Here is a 19,836-nt window from a genome sequence, read left to right on the forward strand (position 1 = left end):
TCAGGGCTGCGTGGATTCATTGGTGTTTTATTGGATTTTCCATAGGCAGCATGGACGCCTCATGCAGCTAAACAGCCCCGTGGCCCTTCACCTGCCCCGATCCCTGCTCTGGGGCCCGGGCTGGGAGTTGTCCACCTCTTGATGTCTTCTCCCAAGGCATGCCATCACTGGGCCCCAGTCCCTGGGCTCGGGCTGCCATCTTGAGAGAGAAGCCCAGTTTTCCCAGGGCCTCTTTTTGGGCCAGGCTTCCTAGCCTAGGGCCCATCCCTGTCAGGCACAGGCAGGCTCTCTTGAGGAGGGGCTCCAGGCCAGAGCGCCCCCGGCAGTGCCTGCCCACCCCAGGCTGAGTCAGACCCTGACTGCACACAGCATGGCAGGCTGACCTACAGCTTGGTGTTGAGGTGGAAAGAGAAGTGGGGTGCTGTGTAGGCTGTGGCGGGCGGCATGTGCCATGGAGACGAGGCCGGGCAGAGTCTGTGGCACAGGGCACTGTCAAAGGACGCCGGTGGGAGGTGCATCAGGCCAGCAGCCATGGGCGAGGGCGCGGTGGTGGCCAGCAGGTGGGCTGGGAAGGCGGGGATGACCAGGGGGCTGAAGGGGAGGGCGGCCTGGCCCTTTAAGGGGCTCAGGGTGCCAGCGAAGTTCAGTGGGCAGCGCAGCATGGTACCCCTATAGGCCTCCGGGAGGGCGGGGCCCAGCAGGCAGGAGACGGCCAGGTCAGGGCCCCCAGGCTTGGTCCCACACTCCTGGGCACTCGCCTCCTTAAGAAAGGGAGACACTGCCCGCAGTTTTTTGCCACCGTGGACCAAGCCCTCTTCCACCAGGCTGCGCTTGCGGCCCAGGCCTGGGCTGCTCGGGAAGGTAGGCAGGGGCACGGGGCTCTCAGCAGGGACCTTGGTCGTGGGGGACACCCAGCAGGCTTTGGGTTTGGGGTAGAGGCTGCCCTTTCTGGAGCTGCCTTTGTGGAATGCGGAAGGGCGGCTAGCATCCCCGCCCCACACCAGGGGGGGCTCTTTGGCCTGCAGCCTCTCCTCCTTGGCAGGGGGCCCCAACAACACCCTATCTTTAAGACTTGGGAAAAGGTCCCTGGGATGCTGGCTGACAGGCTTCAGCACCTTGCTGGGGTAGGCGTGGAAGCAGCTGGTGAAGATGGGGGCCGACGGGCGAGGGCCTGCCTGTGTCTCCTCCCAGAGGCCGCCCCCGGGGGCCTGCCTTCCTTCCAGAGGTGTCAGCTGGTGCCTGGAGTCCTCGGCCAGCCCTCCTGGGCTCTGGGGACTCTCCACGGGCGGGATGGCCGGGGGTGCCTGGGGCTCCCCACCTGCCCCGTGGCGACAGCCCTCCTCCTGACACTGCAAGGCTTCCGCCTTGCTCACCTGGGCCAGGAGCTTCTTTTTGGCCAGCGGTGACATGATACCATGTGTCCCTCTGCAGTAGAATCTGGACAGGAGCCGTTTGTAGGCCTCAGGGCAGCCACTGGCACCCACAAAGGGCAGAGAGGGCCCGGAGGCTGGGCCTCGCTGCTCCATGCTGTCCCTGGGTGTTGCCTGGCTAGGAAGCCTCACCAGGTCAGGGGCATCTGTTTTGGTCTTTTCTGGCATTAGCTAGAATGAGAAAAGGCCAAGCCTCAGGGCTGGGTGTGAGCCGTGCAACCCTGAGCTGGGGACTCGGTGACGAGGGAGCCAGCCTTCCCAGCACCTTGTGCAGAACTGTCAGAAGGCGTCTCATCCTCTGAAAAGACACAGCTCGGTGTCAGGACATGGGGACTGGTGAAACTGGGTGCAGACTAGGATTCAGACCCTGCGTGTACCACCTTGAGGCCCTCAAGTAGTGAACCACTCTATGACCTCCCCCCCAACGTGCTGCCCTTGGGGAGGGGGTATTCTGGGGGTTCTAGGCAGGGAGCTCTGCAGCCACAGTGAGGACTGGTGGGGGCGCTGCGAGAGGCACGGCACGGGGCTCAGAGCTCACCTGGTCCACCTGCTTCTCCTCCTTGACCTTCTTCGGCCTCTCAGTGGCCCCATCTTCCCCCCGAGGCTCCTTGGCCACCTTGTACTGCTTCCTGGGCTTGGAGGGGGGCAGAGGCTTGTCATCCTCCCCCTTCAAGTGCCGCACGTATGGGAGGACCAGCCTGGGGAGGAACCGGGCGTGTCGCCAGGGGGCCAGGCTGGCTGGAGGCTCCCACCCTCTAGGCCCAGACCGCCAGCACCCCTGCCCGACCGGCACACAGACAGCCCCCAGCCACGGGGGCCCGCATGCTCCATCTTGTCCAGGAGGCCTGCAGTCCGCCCCCAGCCCCACGGCCCATCAGAGTGGTTGGGAGAAGGCCCCACACCTCTCGTAGTGGCGGCGTGTGCATGTGGCCGCGCTGGTGCTTCCCGGGCTGCCCCCTAGCTCGTCATACACGTTCTTCCAGAGGCGGCGGCCAGTCACCTGCAAGGGCACCACGTCAGGGCACTGCGGGTGGGCGCCCCCCTGCCCGCGGGGGTCCTCAGAGCTTGGGGTCCCCACTTGGAGGCAGTTTTCTAATTGCTTTTCCGTCAGCAGGGGCGGGGAGGTTGGAGGGGGCTCCCCTGGCCAGCAGCCAGCCAAGTTCCCCTCCCAGGGGCCGCCCGAGCACTGGCCCTTTGTGAGTGCAAGGACAGAACAGATGGAAAGGGTGAAAATCTTGCTTGGAACAACAAAGTGCTGGCAGGTGGGGCAGGTCCCTTCTCCCCACGGCGCACAGGGAGCTGGGCTAAGGGCAGGGTTTGGACACTGCCTCGTCCTCCTGCCGAGGCGAAACGGCAGGTCTGCTGGGCTCCCTCTTTTCCCTAGCTCCCCGGGGGTACAGCTGAGGTGTGCTGGGAGACGTGGCAGGGTGAGGACTCAGAGGAGCCGTCCTTACCAGTTCATAGGCCCCTAGCTTCTCCACGGCCTTGTAGATCTTCCACAGGTTAACTGGGGACAAGAAGGGCCGGGGCCGCTGTCAGCCTTGGTGGGAGGAGGGGGCAGCCAGCAGCCTGTCCCCATGGCCCCATCAGGCAGGGCCACCGGGATGGCTGGGCAGCCCGCACTGTGTGTGCTGGGGGCCCAGTGGCCTGTGAGGATGGACATCTGGCCCCGCCCACTGCCAGGCCAGTGCCTGGAGGGGGGCAGCCTTTCTGTGTGCAACCCCTGTGGGCTGGCAGCGTCGGGGGTCACCCAGAATGGAGGTGCTGCCCCGATGCCCTGCCTGGGTGGGGTTCCCTGCTGGGCCCCCCTCCCTTGCCTGCACCCCAGGGACGCACTCTGCTTGAAGCCGAGATGGGGCACCCTCTCGATGGGCGTGTGTCGCTCCTTCATGAACTTGTAGAGGCTGACCAGGAAGGCCTGCTCCTCCTCCTCCTCCCGCTCCCCGCCTGCCTCGGGGGGCTCCTGGGGAAAGAACACGAGGCAGTGGGATGAGCCCCCAGTTGGTAGGAGGCTGCGGAGAGGCGGAACCACTGGCTGCTGGGGAGGAAGGAGATGCATGGCCACCAACCCCAGGCTCCCAGAGGAGGGAGCAGACCCCCAGACCCAACTCTGGGCTGCAGTGGTTGTTCCTGGGGTCAGAAAGACAGAGGTGTTCCATGTTAGCCCAGGACCCCAGGTCAGGGTCCGCAAAGGCCTGGCTCCAGGGACGGCCATGGAAGCAGCCCTGCCCCTTCTCCAAGCTTCCGATCACTTCTTCACCTGGCTCTAGTTTGTCACATTGCCATCTCAGCTCCTCTACCAGACTCTGAGCTCCTGGAGGCAGGCTCCATGGCCCCAGAGCTCCCAGTGGCCTCTGTGGTCCAAGCCAAAGGATGGTGCATTCCAGCTGTGTGGGGCTGCTCCGCCAGGCTTGCTTCTGTGACCCGCCTGTCCATGTGCTCAGCTTGGGGAGGAGACACCTTGTCCTGGGCTCCAAAGGGCCCTTGTGTCCAATGCACAGGTCTTTTGGTTTCTGCTCCCAGTGGGAATTTCTCCCGATGCTCTTCCTGTGGCTCAGGGCAGGAGCTACTCTTGGGCTGGGGTTGGAGTCCCGGCTGGGGTGGCCCCAAACACGAGAGGGCTGGCAACCGTCATCAGGGTGAGAACCGTGCAACGAGCTATGTGTTCCAAAAATACTCTATTCGAGTATCATGACCGTGGTTTTGACTAATCAAAGACCTCTGGAAATAAACAAGCCAGCGTGCATGTTACCTGTGAAATTGGGAACACACTGCCGCGCCTCAGAACGGAGGTGCTCTGACCACAGTTCTTCAAATGAACATGCTTTTCTGTTCCTCTTCTCTGAACTCCAGGACATCTGTTAAAACCTGTTCCCATTTGCAGCTCCCTCCATCCTGTGCCTCCGAAGCAAATGCCCAAAGAGCACTGATGCAGAGGCTGATGGCTACGACTGTGCTGGTCAGCACAGCAGCACTGATCTCACTACGTGACTTCAGTGTCCATGTTATAAATGTGCAGGGACAGAAAGGTGTATGTGCAGCGTAACGTCGTAGAACAGTGCTTTACTCTCTTTTGTAGATCAGGGCTCCAGGTCATCATCCTCATGTAATAAAAGGGTTCTGTAAAAACTAGGCCTGAAAGTCCAGCTAGAGGTGATGGGCGAGCCCTCCCGTCTGCCCAGCACAAGGCCCCAGACAGTGGGGCGGTGCCCCTCTCTGGACTCTCTGCAGGGCTGGCGGGGTTAGGGAACACATCTCCAGGGGGTCTCCAAGGTCACCTGGGAGGCTGCACACAGGTGGAGCAGGGTGAGGGGAGGGGCAGAGAAGAGGCCCCCAGTGGAGGAGGGCTCACCCAGCTCACCTCCAGGTGCACGGGGCTCTGGCTCCTGCTCGGCTCACCATCAGGCTGAGGAGACACTGGTGGGTCTAGGGGCTCCCCTTCATCTGACTGTTTCCTTTTCCCTTTGACCGGAGGTGCTGGAGGAGAAGAAGAAGGGGAGAAGGGCAAGGGAGAGTGAGAACATGAGATGCTGACAGAGGAGTGGGTGGCAGGAGGGCAGGGTGGCATCCGAACGGCCCAGTGGGGGCGAGTCCTCGCCATCCTCTGTGCCCAGCTGCCGCAGGCGCCCTCTAAGCAACACGGAGCTCCCCTGGCTCTGCCGCTCCCTTAGACCCACCCATGCCACACCTGCCAGTTCCCCTTACTCCAGTCCAGCCGTCTCCCCAGAACTATGAAGGAGACCCTAAATCACCCTGCGGTCAAGTCAGAGGAGGCTGGGGCCATGGTGCTGGGGGAAACTGTCTCCAAACCCCACCTCTCCACATCAGACAGTATTTGCAGCGGCTCAGCCACACTGGGAGCTAAGAGAGCTGCGGAGGCACCCATATTTATGGGCCCTCAAAGCACCATGGGGGCTGCTGGGACCGTAGACCCTCCGCAAATAACCAAGAAGTTCCCGTTTATAAAGCATCCAAGCTTTTCTTAAGCATCCCTCGTGTTCCCGTGCATGCTCAGTCATGTCTGATTTGTTTGCAACTCCAGAGACTGTAGCCCACCAGACTCCTCCGTCCATGGGATTCTCCAGGCAAGAATACTGGAGTGGGTTGCCATTTCCTCTAGGGGATCTTCCTGACCCAGGGATCGAACCCACGTCTCTGGCCTCTTCTGCATTGGCAGGCAGATTCTTTACCACTAGCGCCACCTATGAAGCTCAGCAGAGTCCTAACTTCCCCTAATTAGGCCACATACTCCTCTCACCTTCATGGCTCCTGGTGACCCTTCAGGTCTCACCTGACAAGCCCCAAGCAGGTGGGCGGGGGGGTGGAGGGGTGGGGGGGAACCTTCCCAGCCCTCAGCCAAGCACAGCACTTCTCTCTAGTCATTCTCACCTCCTCACACCATAGGGATGGGGCCATCCAGACTGAGATGCCTGTGGCTTGTCTGGCCTCCTGACAGCTTGGTGAGGCTGCCCAGCACCCCCACACAGCAGGTGGCAGGTAAGGAAAAATGTCTCCTCTGTCCACGGGATATTCCAGGCAAAAATGCTGGAGCAGGTAGCCATTCCCTTCTTCAGGAGATCTTCCCGACCCAGGGATCAAATCCGGGTCTCCTGCATTGCAGGTGGATCCTTTACTGTCTGAGCTACTAGGGAAGTCCCATTTTGGAGGAGAGAATGGGTGAGTCCCACAACAACCTGATGGAGGGCAGAGAGGAGCCAGGGGCTCAATTCTCCTAAGGGCATCCTGAGAGTTGATGGCTGCAAAGACACAGCCACTGGGAGCTGCTCGGGCCATGCAGCGGGTGATTGGCCATGTGATACCACCCTTTGTTTTCTCCTTTTTGTTCATGTTGCATGAACTGTCCCGGTTCACTCCAGCTCAGAAAATCCTTACCGCTGGGACCCTGCAAGATTCCCCCTCCATCCTAGGTAGAAAAGAAACTTTTTAAGAACAAGAAGCCTGGGCTTCCCTGGGGGCTCAGTGATAAAGAATCCGCCTGCCAATGCAGGAGATACAGGTTCGATCCCTGGTCCGGGAAGATCCCACAAGCTGCGGAGCAACTAAGCCTGCATGCCACACCTACTGAGCCTGCGCTCTAGAGCCCGGGGGCTGCAACTGCTGAAGCCCTCCAGCCAAGAGCCTGTGCTCTTCTACAAGAGAAGCCACCGCAATAAGAAGTGTGTACTCCACAACCAGAGTTGCCCCTGCTCACTGCAACTAGAGAAAAAGCCTGCGCAGTGACAAAGACCTAGCACAGCCAAAAATAAATAAAATTTAAAAAAGAAGAAACCCACAGCAGAGTGACCCACGAGGCCAGCAGTGCCCAGAAGCCTGAGCTGTAGACCTCTGGCTGCTGGACAGTGTCCCCTTGGGCGGCTGTTCACAGAAGTGCCATGCAGGTCTTTGGCTCTGTGTCCCCGGCCCTTTCATGCATATGTTCTCTCACTGAGTCCCAGAGGGATCCCATTTTAAAGAGAGGTGAGGACTGAAGCCAGAGAGATTAAGTTGCTGGAGGACCACATTCAAAACAAGGTCTGTCTGACCACCAGCCCGGGGGCCTGGCCTCGCCACCACTACGGCTGTTGTGCTTATCACCAACGTTTACAAGCTTTGATGGGGAGTCCGAATGAGCCTGGAAGAGAAACTGAGCCTTAATGCTTATTGGGCCTGGGCTGTCCTTGCAGGCTGGCTCCTGATCACCAGAGACACAGCCGGTCTCCAGAAATAACTGGGTACTAATAACTGACCCCTCCCACCCCTGACGGATGCCTTTCCAACTGGGTCCTTGGGCAACTCGGCTCCTCCACCTTTCCTTTCCTTCTGTGAACTGGGGCTAGGGTGGGGGGAGAAAGACACTGGGGTCCTTTGCTGACTATCCGTGAATCCTGAAGCCTTCAGCTGATCAGTGTCCCCCAGCTTTTCTCCTTTCCCTTCCTGCCTTCTCTGCTCTGCTTTCACATCCTCGCTCCCTTCTTTCCTGAAGGGAAAAGGCTCGGCTCCGAAGGACTCTCTCCATCTGTTCCTGTGACAAGGCTTCTCAGTGGCACCCTCCTGCAAGGCTGTCCTCGGGCCTCAGGGGAAGAAGGTGGTGGGACCAGAGCCCACTGGAATCACCCAGAGAATTTAAAAGACATGGTGCCTGTCTCTCCCCCTCCCCCAACCCGAGTATGATTTAAGTCCTGCAAGGGGCCCCAGAGGTTTTCCTGGTGGCTCAGCAGTAAAGAATCTGCCTGCCAATGCAGGAGACATGGGTTCCATCCCTGGGTCAGGAAGATCCCCTAGAGAAGGAAATGGTATTCTAGCCTGGGAAAGCCCATGGACAGAGGAGCTTGGCGGGCTACAATCCATGGGGTCGCGAGAGAATTAGACAGGACTTAGCGCCTAAACAACAACAACAAGAGGCTTCAGGGTTTAAAACTCCCCAGGGGGCCTGAGAGGGCAGCCAGGTTAAGGGCCACTGGGACAGAGTGGCCTGGCCCCTCCTGCTTGGTTGCAGAGGGCCACGCTCTCCTAGGGAAATCTCCAGGACTTGGGCACTTGGGTCATCTGGGAAGGAGGTCACCATCTGAGCTGTTTCACTCCAGCAGAGACAGGGATGAGAGCCACAAAGGGAAAACATTCTATCTCTGTGTGCGGCCAAGTTCCGGGGTGAACTCAGCCTCCATTCTCGCCCACCTGGGCTGCAGCCCTGATGAGGGGGGTGGGGAGAGTCTTCGCCCTCCTTCCTCAGCCTGTCCTCTCCATCTCTTCTCCAGTCATTGCGAGATAGTAGTTCCCACTAAATCTTCATTTGGAAAAAGAGTTCTGCCTTGAGAAATAAGTCTGAAACCCCCTCTCATAGGGGCCAGGTGAGTCCTCCTGCCTGCCCAGCTCCCAAGACCCCAGCACAGACTGAGTGATCTCCTCCCCGAATAGTTTGAAATACTACTTTCCCCACAATCTAAAGGTTTGTAAGGAACACTCTGGGAGCTGGTTTTGGACTTTCTGTTCTCTTTCATTCGTTGTGGAATGCTGGACCCATGCATGGTTTTAATTTCTGTCACGTTGTAACACAACTTACTATCCAGAGCTCAAGTCCCCCATCATGACTCCTCTTTAAAAATTCCATCTGAACTTTAGGATAATTCTGTCACATTCCAGGATGAAAAAGAGAGGGAAAGGATGAAGGAGAAGAAAGAAACAAAAGCCACTGGGGTTTTGACTGAATTGCATTTAAACTTAGAAATTACTCTGAAAAATGATAACGCCTTTCTGACGTGCATCCTCCTATGCAGAAGCAGTGTCTCCACAGATTCAGGTCTCCTCCGCAGGGCTCAGGGGCTCTGTGGGCCCCGTTGAGCTTATTCCCAGTTGTCATGCGGCTAGACAACTGAGTGAGAAGAGCCTCGACGATGGCAGCCGTTTCCTCACCTCGGGGCCGTGTGACCCGGCCCCTCTCGGCCGGCGAGGGGGCGTGGCCAGGTGATCCAGCCCCTTCACCTGCAGCGGCGAGGGAGCGTGGAGGCAGCATGGCTAGGGCCCTTCCTGTGTTAGCGGTCTGTTCAACTCCACAGCTCTGTGGAAGTCAAGCTTAACCCTTGATCCTAAAACCGAGGCAGTGAAGAGGTTAATTTCAGTCACTAGCTGTGAAAGAGGAGGCTCCTGAAAGGAAGCTGGCCTGCTCTCAAGCCACCCCTCCCTCCCCACACTATGTACTTCACCAACTGAAACCAGTCTTTCCTAGGCCCTGGTCTGGGCACTTCTGTACACTGGCTCACTACATCTTCCCAGCAGCCGGGTGGGTATTATTATCTCTCTGCCCCCATTAACAGATATTACAAGATCTGAGGATCTGAGAGGTTCAGTAACTCACCCGAGGTCACATAGCTTACTAGTGGCAAAGCTGAGATTTGCAACCAGTGCAGTCTCCCTGTCTCAAGACACTGACTCCAAGGTCAAGAGTTTTTTAATGGGAGCAGGGAAACCCCAGGGCTTCCCTGGTGGCTCAATGGTAAAGAAACTACCTGCCAATGCAGGAGATGAGGGTTCGATCCCTGGGTTGGGAAGATCCCCCAGAGAAGGAAATGGCGAGCTCCCCCAGTATACTTGCTGGGAAATCCCATGGACAGAGGAGCCTGGCAGGCTACAGTCCATGAGGTCACAGAGTCGGACATGACTTAGTGACTAAACAACAGTAAAGCGAGACCTGAAGTTCCTTCTCTGTGCTCAGAGGGTGCAAGTTGGCCGTCTCTCCCCAGGGGACCTGCAGTGTCACACTGCAGCACCCCTGTTAATCTGCTGACAAGATCCTGGGCCTGCCCTCCCAGAGAAGCTGAAAGCAGAGGAGGGTGGGGCAGGAGGGAGGGTGGGGAGGGGGCTCTGACCTCACACAGGTGTTTCTGTACCTTACTTTGTTCTCCCACCTATAAGGTGTGTCTGTTAGACCCAATGGGCCCAACGTTCTAAGCAGAATAAAGCGAGAAACGAAGCTCCCCCCGAAAAACCACAGGTGGCTGTGTTTGTGCGTGTGTGCGTGCGTGTCTGAGTGTGTGCATGTGTGTCTGAGTGTGTGCATGTGTGGGTGTGTGTGTGGGGGGGGGTGACACCTGAGGTCTGTCACTCCGCTGTGTCTCAGTGCCTAGAGTTCTGCACCGCAGGGAGCAGCAGCTTCATAAACATGACCTGCACTCACTGAGAGGAGCTGGGCTGTGACTAGTTCAAGGCCTCTCTCACTCTCTCGACCCCCCACCCCCTCCTGCCCCGCCTCATTCACTCTCTGTGTGATGGAAAGGAAGCGACACTTCCTTTCATGAAAAGTCACCCACTGGGAGCACCGTGTCAATTATGACAATAATGGTAACAAGAGGCCTCAATAACAACCAGCAGACACGCCACACCTTCTTGCCTGAGGTTGTTGGCTTAAGTTGCTCTTTGGCTTGAGCTGGAGCTGAAACAAAGGCAACCTTTGAAGCGGCCAGTCCACTCAGCGCGGAGCCGGCTGCCTGGCAGAGCAGTGGTTTGAGGAGGGGGGACCTGCCAAGGGCTGTGCTCCAGCCAGCATGGAGGACAGACGGGCAACCTGGACATGTGCAGCTCCCCACCCAGCCCTGCCTCCGTGTCTCAGGGGAGGGAAGAGGGGCCAGGGTCGGGGAGCAGCTGGGGCCAAGGTGACAGCCTTGAGTGTAGAAAGAAGCAGGTGTGGGGGCACCAAATGTGAAGCGACCAACTCCCAGCCCCCTGGGATCTGGTGATCCTGAAAGACTCTGATCCAGGGTGAGGCTGAGTCCCCACTGTCTTGCCCCTCCAAGTCTGGGTGGTATCTGGTGATAAAAGTAACAGCTCCATCTCTGTACTGCTTCCTGTGTTCCCACCAACTACACTCGGTACACTCATCCCTCCGATGGGGAAACCAGGCTGGGTGGCGGCTTGTCCGAGACATGGGTCAACAGTAGACGCACAGCCAGGACAAAGGAAGGCTGCCTGACTTCTGCCTGGGGCACTCTTTCTCTCTCTCCTAGTAGAGCTCTCCCAGAGTGGCTCTCGAAGCCCAGACGGTAAGCAAGGTCCAAGGCAGGTGTGGGCTATCCCAGGTTTCCCACCTGGGAACAGGAAACCACTGGGAAGGGAGAGAGGGGCAGGGTCTCAGAGGCCTAAACTGTCCTTTCTGTCAGACCAGGGCTGGTCTCTAAGCCTCAGTTTCGCAGACTGTAAGCCCCTCCGAGAGAGGGGCTAATTCTCTGAGGTCCTTTCTACCGCTGCCATTCCAAGTTCGAGGCCCAGAAGGGTCCCCAGGGCTTGGACAGGCTCTGGAACTCCACCCTGGTGACCCAACCCACTAACTGCCATCTCTGCCCTAGCCCGGCCTCTGGGCACAGAGACCCCACACCCCAACTCTGGTGCTTCAGCTGGGGCAAGAAGCACCTGTTATCCTCCCTTCGGCTCCGCGGACTCCTCTTGGCTAGCTGACGACCCCGCAAAGAAAGGGACCCTGGGTCTGCAGTAGAGTGCTGCCAGACCCGCACCCTGCGCCCTTGGGGGTCCGGCATCGGGCGATCTCCTCCCCTATTCCCAGCGTCCGTCGGGCTGGAGGGCCTGAGGCCGGCGCGGCCGCGCCCCCTGAACACTGCGCAAGGACCGAGACGAGGCAGCCGGGTTCGGTCCGCGGTTCGGACTGAGCGCGAAGCCAAACGCTTCTCTCGCAGCCAGTGCGTCTCCGCTTTCCACCCCCTCCCCGCCCCCCCATTTCTCGCGGGTCCGCCACGCTGTCCCTTCTGGAACCCCAAGGGGAGAAAAGAGACAGAGGAGAAAGATGCGCGGAGCAAAGAAGGAAGTTACTTCTTCCCTGCCAGGGGTTAGGGGTGGGAGGGTACAGAGGAGGGTGGACGGGAGACAAGAAGAGGAGAGACTACAGAAAAAAGAAAAAAGGGAAGAGGAAAGAGAAAGAGAAAGGATAGGGCGCGAGAAGCCGGTAACCGCCGAAGGATCAGCACGACTCTCGGCTCAAAGAGGAACAGTTGATTCTTCAAAATGCATTGAGCAAGTTCTTCAAAACCAGCACAGAGTCACTTTCAGGAAACGGCGGCCGCAGTGGAAAGCGCCCCGCGCGCCCAGCGGACCCGGTGCCCCTTCTCGGCGGCGCCGGCGGATTCTGAGAACCGCCGGGATGTGACGGCGGGGGCCGGGCGAGGGGCGCTGCAGACGGAGAACTGCTGCGGACAGCTGTCACAACAAATTAGCTGAGGCCAGCTCGAGATTGAAAACCACAGCAGGAAGTGGGATGACAGAACCGTACAGGGCTTGGTAAATTTCAGTCAAGAGACGACGAACAGAGTTTCGAGACAAACGCCCGGGAAGCCCCTTGGCCACCAGAACTTTCTTTCCTTTTTTCGAACAGCACGCGCCCGACACTAGGCTTTGGCCCAGGCTCGGGCCGGGAGGACGCGGGCGTCCCGGGCCAGACTAGCTCCCCGCGCGCTCTCGCCCCCGAGGCCACCCCAGCCCCCGCTCGCCCCCCAAGGCAGCACCGACCGCCGCGAGCGCCGGGAAAGACCTGGCGCCACAACCTAGCCCTCCCGCTGGGCCGCCCGTCCCGTATCGGGAGGACCGCAGAGCCACTTACCCATGGCCCGGAGAGCGCCCGCGGAGCCACCACAGGACCCTCCTCGCGCGCCTCTCTCCGGACCCCGCGCTCTCCGCGCGACTGACCCGGGGCGCAGCTCGCCGGCCACCTCCCACCCAGCCCCGCCCCCCGCCCGGCCCCGGACCCGCCCCCGGACCCGCCTCTGCCCGCCCCCGGCCCCGCTCTGGGCTCCGGTTGGTGGGTCCAATTCTTCCGCGAAGGATGGGGACCGCCTCCTCGTCCCGGAGAACTCTGGGAGCTGTAGTGTGCTCTCTCCCTCCCCAGGCGCAGACGCTGCTGAACTAGGCTCCTCATCCGGAGGGGCTGAGGCAGGACGCCCAGGAGTCACGGCTGCCTTGTGCTTCTGGAGGCAAAACTTGAGTCTTGGAAATTTCCTCTTTGGTCTCAAGCAGGGCTCTGGGGTCTGGGTGGGGTAGCAAAGCGCTTTCGACTTTGACTTGAACTGGGTGGAAGACATCTCCCATCTCCCTGCCAACCCAACTTGGAAGTAGAGATGGTTGGTGATACCTAAACAAGGACCCCTTCCAAAGTAACAAGTCCTTTGCCTAAGCTCTGTGGGGGCCCAGAAATGCCTGGGGCAGGAAACCTGCTGACAGGGTCCCGTGTCCACCTATGTCTCAAAGACAGAGAGGGCAGCTACAAAGTGAGCAGTGGAAAGAGGGGGCATGATCCCTGCTTGGGGAGAAGAGGCTTCGAGTGGAGTAGGGGCCTTAGGAGATGTTGAACCAGCTGCAGCTGGGCTTCTGCCAGAGGGAGAAGTAACTCAGCCATATTCATCTCACAGAAGAGAAAACTTGGGTTTTCTCTTGGGTTTGAGAGTTCAAGGTCTGGAAGCATTGTTCACAATAGCCAAAAAGTGAAAGCAATCCAGTGTCCATTGATGGATAACGGGTAAACTGTGGTGTGTACTCAGTCGCACCCGAGTCTTTGCCACCCTTTGGACCATGGCCCACCCAGGCTCCTCTGTCCATGGGATTTTTCAGGCAAGAATACTGGAGTGGGTTACCATTTCTTCCTCCAGGAGATCTTCCTGACCCAGGGATCAAACCCGTGTCTCCTTCATCTCCTACATTGCAGGCAGGTTCTTTACTGTTGAGCCATCAGGGAAGCCCCTAAACTATGGTGAAAGTGAAAGTCGCTCAGTTGTGTCCGGCTGTTTGCGACCCGTGAACTATACAGTCCCTGGAATTCTCCAGGCCAGAATACTGGAGTGGGTAGACTTTCCCTTCTCCAGGGGATCTTCCCAACCAACCAGGTCTCCTGCATTACAGGCAGATTCTTTACCAGATGATCCATAAGGGAAGCCCAAGAATACTGGAGTGGGTAGCCTATCCCTTCTCCAGGGAATCTTCCCGACCTAGGAATCTTACCGGGGTCTCCTGCATTGCTGGTGGATTATTTACCAACTGAACTATCAGGGAAGCCCGAAACTGGTATGTACATAAAATGGAATATCACTCAGTCTGAAAAAGGAAGGAAATTCTCACGTGTTCTGCAACACGTGGAACAAGGTTGTTCCACAACCTTGAAGACATTATGCCAAGTAAAATAAACCAGACACAAGCTACAAATACTGTATGATTCCACGTATATAAAGTACTTAGAGTCAAATTCATGGAACAAATGGTATAGAATTATGGTTGCCAAGGGCTGGGGGGTGGGGGTAGGGATAGGGAGTTAGTATTAATACAGCTTCCCTAGCAGCTCAGACGGAGAAGGCAACGGCAACCCACTCCAGTACTCTTGCCTGGAGAATCCCATGGACGGAGGAGCCTGGTGGGCTGCAGTCCATGGGGTCGCTAGGAGTCGGACACAACTGAGCGACTTCCCTTTCACTTTTCACTTTCATGCACTGGAGAAGGAAATGGCAACTCACTCCAGTATTCTTGCCTGGAGAATCCCATGAACAGAGGAGCCTGGCAAACTACAGTCCATGGGATTGCAAAGAGTGGGACACAACTGAGTGACTGACACATACACACACACACACATTTAATAAGTACAGAGTTTCAGTTTTGCAAGATGAAAAATTTCAGAAGATGAATGGTGGTGATGGTTGAGCAAAAATGTGGATGTACTTCATGTCCCTGAACTGTATACTTAAAAATGGTTAAAATGGTAAATTTCATGTAATGCATATTTTTCCGCAATTTGAAAAAAGAGCCAAGGTCTCACATACAGACTTAAACCCTGTCCTAACACAGAGTAGGCAACCGCAAATTGTTGATTAGCTTTAATACAAACAGCGCTATGCATTTCCTAATTTTATACGATAAAACTGAGGCTCCAGAGGATTAATTAGCTCAAGTAAGACAGCTGGTAAATGGTGGAGCTGAGCATCTGAGCTCCAGTACAGGCCCCCTCAGTCATTCCCCTCAGCGTTTCTTGGCAGTGCTGTTAACTGAATCAGGGAGCACAGCCTGAGGAGGAGAAAGTGTACAGGGGAAGACTTGAGCGCTGGTGAGGACTATGTGCCAGAGAGATGTCCAGTGATAGCTGGCAGTTAGGCCTGGAATCCATGAACAAAGCAGTGACTGGAAACACCGCTGGTTATGGAGCCCTTGGACCCATGCATTTACCAACCCTGTTTGCACTCATTATCACCCAGCCATCACCCTAAACAAGTGGACCAGGGTTGTAGTTTGGTGACGCTGAAACTGTGTCCCTTATCCTTTGGCTCTGGGATGAAAGAACTCTCCAGGCTCAGTCCAGAGTGGACAACATGTGGGCTCCCTTGTCTGCTTCGTAATGGGTCATTTTATAAAAGTCTGTGCCTGTAGATTTGGTAACAGACACATCGTCAACAATAGTAACTGCCTCTAACAATCATTATAATAGTGATTATAATAGTGCCCCCAAACTTCCCAGTTTATAAGCCCTCCAGGAGACCTGAGGCTGTGTTGGCAGATGCTATGGTAGAAAAGCTTTGTCCATTCTTTTTTTTCGGGTTTGGGGGGAGCCACAGCTTGCAGGATCTTAGCTCCCATACCAGGGATTGAACCCTTGCCCTTGGCAGTGAAAGCTCTGAGTCTCAACCACTGGACTGCCATCCTATTAGGACTGTTTGCCCAAGGTTTGGGATAAAGGCCTAGGCACTACCCTCGGCATCCCAGTCTAGGCCAACCCCACCCTCCCAGGCTGAAGAGGCTCATTGCCTGACAAAGCAGCAGATCATCCCACACAGGATAGAGTTATTCTGCCATCTGAGGCAGTCGAACACACTCTTACAGACAGTGGCTGTTGTGCAAAGCCTCAGCAAGTCAACACCTGCCTGTGTCAACCTGGGAACAATATGATCTAAATTTAATTGCCTCCTGAGGCAACTGTTTGCAATAGAAAGTAATTTACAACAGCCAATAAATCTTGCAGAGGAATGACATCTCCATTTGCTTCCCTAAAATCATAAACATGCCTGTTGGTCAAGCCACTGATACACCTTCACGTCTACCACAACTACCCTCCTCCTGCATTATCTAACCATTGGATCCAGCCCATGATGGCCTGAGAGAAGTCTCCTGGGTCCTCCATGTCCTGGTGTCTCAAATAGATTAATTAAAAAAAAAAAAAACACAAATGTATTCTTCCCATAAAGACATTACAAATAAATCAGTTCTCTCTGACACCATTCCAAATTCAGTTCCCTCCCTAACCTGGAGATAAGGACTATCATCACATTGGGTGGGCTTCCCAGGTGGCACTAGTGGTAAAGAACTTGCCTGCCGACGCAGGAGACATAAGAGACGTGGGTTCGATCCCTGGGTTGGGAAGATCCCTGGACAAGGGCGTGGCAACCCACTCCAGTATTCTTGCCTGGAGAATCCCATGGACAGAGGAGCCTGTCAGCTATAGTCCTTGGGGTTGCAAAGAGTCAGACACAACTGAGCAACTGAGCGTCAGATTGGGTAAACTCGTCCGGAACTTACCCTATATATTTTCATAAATACGTGGTATAGAAAAACACGTAAATTTATGTATGCTTTTAAAAAGTGATTCCATTCTAATTGTTCTATTCTGCAACTTGATTTTTTTTGTCCAACAATACATCTTGGAGAACCCTCTTTGTTAGAACACAGATCTGTTCTCTCTTGTAGCTGCTAGACTGCACATCTGGTATGGACATGCAGCAGTCTTTATTTCATCCCCTCTTCATGGTGCTTGGTCTTTTTGCAATTACAGGAACCTTCCAAGAACATTCTGGACCCCCTTAGAACATTTGCAGGGCTCTGTAACTTACAAAGGAGTCCCAGAGATTGACCTAAAAGCTGCTTTCTCCTAGCTTCTGTCCCCAAGACTGAGCATCCCTTGCTGGCCCAAATCTAGAAATAAAACCTGGTCCTGGGAGGGGTGGTCCTCATCCGGGACCTCTCAGAGCTGGAGGGACCGTTCACGAGCTTCTTCCCACCTGGCCTCATTCTGGAGAGGAGGCCAGCAGGCCCAGAGATGTCAAGCGAGTTTGAAGGAGGTCACACAGCAAGTCCGTGCTGTTGCTCTTGCTCCTGGGACCAACAAACACATCTAGCATGCTCAGTCAGTTGTCTGCTCTGGGAAGCTCCGTTCCCAGGCTCCAGCGGTTGCAGAAGGCCCCCAGGGCTTCGTTTTCAAAGGAGAAACGAATGGGGAAGTATTTTTAACCGCTGGCCCCGCCTGGCTCCTGCCTCACTCCCTCGTGCCATGGCTGTCCAGGAAAGGCCAGCTTCACAGTGGCATCCGCAACTCATGGAAAACAACAAACGCCCGAAATAGATGATACCCAAGCTCAGGAATGGAAAGAATTGGCTCATGGCTTCAAACGCCTCTTTTAGAAAAAGCCAAGAATAGCTTTCGGCCTTTGGGGAACTGCTGGAGGTGAGGGAGGGGGATCTGAGAGCTTTGGTCACTTTTTTTCACCTCCCCCTCCCCCCCGCCCCCATGTGAACACTTAGTTTCCCCAGCTCGATCTGCTCTGGGCGCACGACCACACCTGGCTGCTGCTGGAAACTGGAGATGCTACCTGATTCTTATGCTTCTTGAGCCTGAAAGGTAACAGTCGAATTCCTACGTGTGTCTGTGTTGGCGGGAGGGCGGGAGAGTGGGGGAGGGTGACAGGGAGAGAAAATGTGGATTTGCATCCCCTGCTCAGATAGCCCAGCTGCTGTGTGACCATCTGCAAGTCACTTGACCTCTCAGAGTCTCCAGTTCCTTACTGGCAAAGCAGGCATAATACAGGTGATATACAGGTGATATTTTGCCAGCCTTACAGGTGATGAGAATCAGCCATTGCTTCTTCAGACAGTTCCAAAGTCACGCAAGGCCTGGTGCCCGGAGGGGTGACAATACCTTTGACCAGTTTATCAGGTACTAAACCTAGCTTCGGACATGGACTATTTCATTCAGTGTCACCCAGCCCTATAAAGTGGCCACTGTATATTTATGACTCTATGACAGTTGAAGACATTGAGCCGCAGAGAGTAAATGCTGGACGAGGTAATAAAGAAAGGCCAGCTGTGGGCCAGCTCCCTGTTAAGTGCTGGATACCTGGACAACCAAAGCCTGGTCCTTCTTTACGACATAAAGTAGTGAGTCTAGACTGGAGGTCAGTACAAATGCACCAGACAAAGGTTTTCAAAACAACAAAACAAAAACACAAACAAGGGCTCTGTATAGAGCTTTTAAAAAAAATGTATTTTAAGTTAGAGGATAATTACAATACTGTGTTGGTTTCTGCCATACATCAACATGAATCAGCCATAGGTATACATATGTCCCCTCCCTCTTGAACCTCCCTCCCACCACACCCCACCCTACCCCTCTAGGTTGTCACAGAGCATCAGATTTGAGCTCCATTCATCAAACAGCAAATTCCTACTGCTGCTGCTGCTGCTAAGTCGCTTCAGTCGTGTCCGACTCTGTGCGACCCCATAGACGGCAGCCCACCAGGCTCCCCCGTCCCTGGGATTCTCCAGGCAAGAACACTGGAGTGGGTTGCCATTTTCTTCTCCAATGCATGAAAGTGAAAAGTGAAAGTGAAGTCGTTCAGTTGAGTCCGACTCCTAGCGACCCCATGGACTGCAGCCTACCAGGCTCCTCCATCCATGGGATTTTCCAGGCAAGAGTACTGGAGTGGGGTGCCATTGCCTTCTCCGAGCAAATTCCTATTGGCTAGCTATTTAATATATGGTAATATATATGTTTCAACGCTACTCGCTCAATTTGTCCCCCCCTCCTTCACCCATTGTGTCCACAAGTCTGTCCTTTATGTCTGCCTCTCCTTTGAAAGTGAAAGTGAAGTCAGTCAGTCGTGTCTGACTCTTTGCGACCCTATGGACTGTAGCCCACCAGGCTCCTCCATCCATGGGATTTTCCAGGCAACAATACTGGAGTGGGGTGTCATTTTCTTCTCTAGGGGATCTTCCCTACCCAGGGATCCAACTCAGGTCTCCTGCATTGCAGGCAGACTCTTTGCCCTCTGAGCCACCAGGGAATCCCTTGCTGCCCTGCAAATAGGTTCATCAGTACCGTCTTTCTAGATTCTATATGTGTGTGTCAATAGATGATAACTGTTTTTCTAACTTACTTCACTCTGTTTAATAGGCTCTAGGTTTATTCACCTCATTAGAACTGACTGGCAGCACTATTTACAATAACTAGGACATGGAAGCAACCTAGATATCCATCCACAGATGAATGGATAAAGAAGTTGTACAGAGCTTTTGCTCTTATTTTAAAATAAGCTCTCCGGTAACCCTTCATTCCCCCCGTGTCTGACTGTCTCCTCTTTGACAGATGAGTAAACCGAGGCAGGCAGCGCTGAAGTGCCTCTTCGGAAGACTGCACAGACTGCACGATGGGAGCTTCTTACCACCTGCAGGTTCCCCGGACTCTCTGTCGGGAGCGGGGGTGGAGGCGAGGGGGTCGCGCCCCCAGGGCAGGAGAGAACTACGTCTCCCAGGATGCCCTGCGAGGGGCGTGGAGGGGTGGAGCCGCCGCGAGCCCAAGGCAGTCATTTCTTGGTATTAAAAAAAAAGTAGCAAAAGAAAAGAAAGAATCAAAGCCTCAAGCGTCACGTCTAGGAATAGCGTCGGAGCCAGGCCAAGTCATTATAGACGATGAGTAATCCGGTTAAGTCATTTCTCTAAACGCCATTGCATGTAAGAGAATTAAAATATCAGCTTACATCAGGCGGGGAGAGGCAGGCTCCAGGGGCCAGGGGCGGGAGCGCTGCCAGGAGGGGGCGCGGCTGGCGCGCCTCGACCGCTCCGCTCGGTCTGGGGCAGCGGCTGGACGCCAGCGACCGACGGCTGGGCACTG

At 55.7% G+C, this 19,836-nt stretch overlaps 2 protein-coding genes across 6 annotated transcripts in view; one reads left to right on the forward strand and one right to left on the reverse strand.

Moving 5' to 3' along the window:
• The window catches only part of KANSL3 (KAT8 regulatory NSL complex subunit 3), a 73,670-nt gene extending 54,100 nt beyond the window's left edge, over window positions 1-19,570 (forward strand). For 2 of the 3 annotated variants that reach the window (XM_081484678.1, XM_081484679.1), the window contains exons 21-22: window positions 17,472-17,568; window positions 19,312-19,570. In XM_081484678.1, the coding sequence (XP_081340804.1) occupies window positions 17,472-17,543 (72 nt within the window). In that variant the 3' untranslated portion in view covers window positions 17,544-17,568; window positions 19,312-19,570. Of the gene's footprint in view, window positions 1-5,834; window positions 5,928-8,570; window positions 9,913-17,471; window positions 17,569-19,311 lie in introns of those variants that run through there. The other variant, XR_014051938.1, reaches the window with a different exon arrangement.
• ARID5A (AT-rich interaction domain 5A) lies at window positions 8-12,611 on the reverse strand. Of its 3 annotated transcripts, none has more exons than XM_081484724.1 (7): window positions 12,529-12,611; window positions 4,792-4,907; window positions 3,267-3,393; window positions 2,885-2,937; window positions 2,333-2,430; window positions 1,969-2,128; window positions 8-1,601 (listed from the first exon to the last, which is right to left on the reverse strand). In XM_081484724.1, exons 1-7 carry the CDS (start codon window positions 12,530-12,532, stop codon window positions 384-386), a joined length of 1,776 nt encoding a protein of 591 aa, XP_081340850.1. In that variant the 5' UTR covers window positions 12,533-12,611; the 3' UTR covers window positions 8-383. The 3 variants fall into 3 exon arrangements, with proteins under 3 accessions (XP_081340850.1, XP_081340849.1, XP_081340852.1); XM_081484723.1 differs by having other exon boundaries at window positions 4,783-4,907; XM_081484726.1 differs by lacking the exon at window positions 3,267-3,393 and having other exon boundaries at window positions 2,331-2,430.
• Window positions 19,571-19,836: the final 266 nt, after the last annotated feature.

Source organism: Giraffa tippelskirchi, chromosome 4, assembly GCF_054371585.1.
Source record: "Giraffa tippelskirchi isolate mGirTip1 chromosome 4, T2T-mGirTip1v1.2.pri, whole genome shotgun sequence".
Classification (NCBI taxonomy): Eukaryota; Metazoa; Chordata; class Mammalia; order Artiodactyla; family Giraffidae; genus Giraffa; species Giraffa tippelskirchi.

Bases quoted from the DNA above. Each gene is read 5' to 3' on its own strand.
- ARID5A (XM_081484723.1), bottom strand. The intron at 2,938-3,266 runs GTGCGTCCCTGG...TCTTGTCCCCAG, and splicing joins CCATCTCGGCTTCAAGCAGA to TTAACCTGTGGAAGATCTAC. The intron at 1,602-1,968 runs GTGAGCTCTGAG...TTCTCATTCTAG, and splicing joins AGGAGAAGCAGGTGGACCAG to CTAATGCCAGAAAAGACCAA.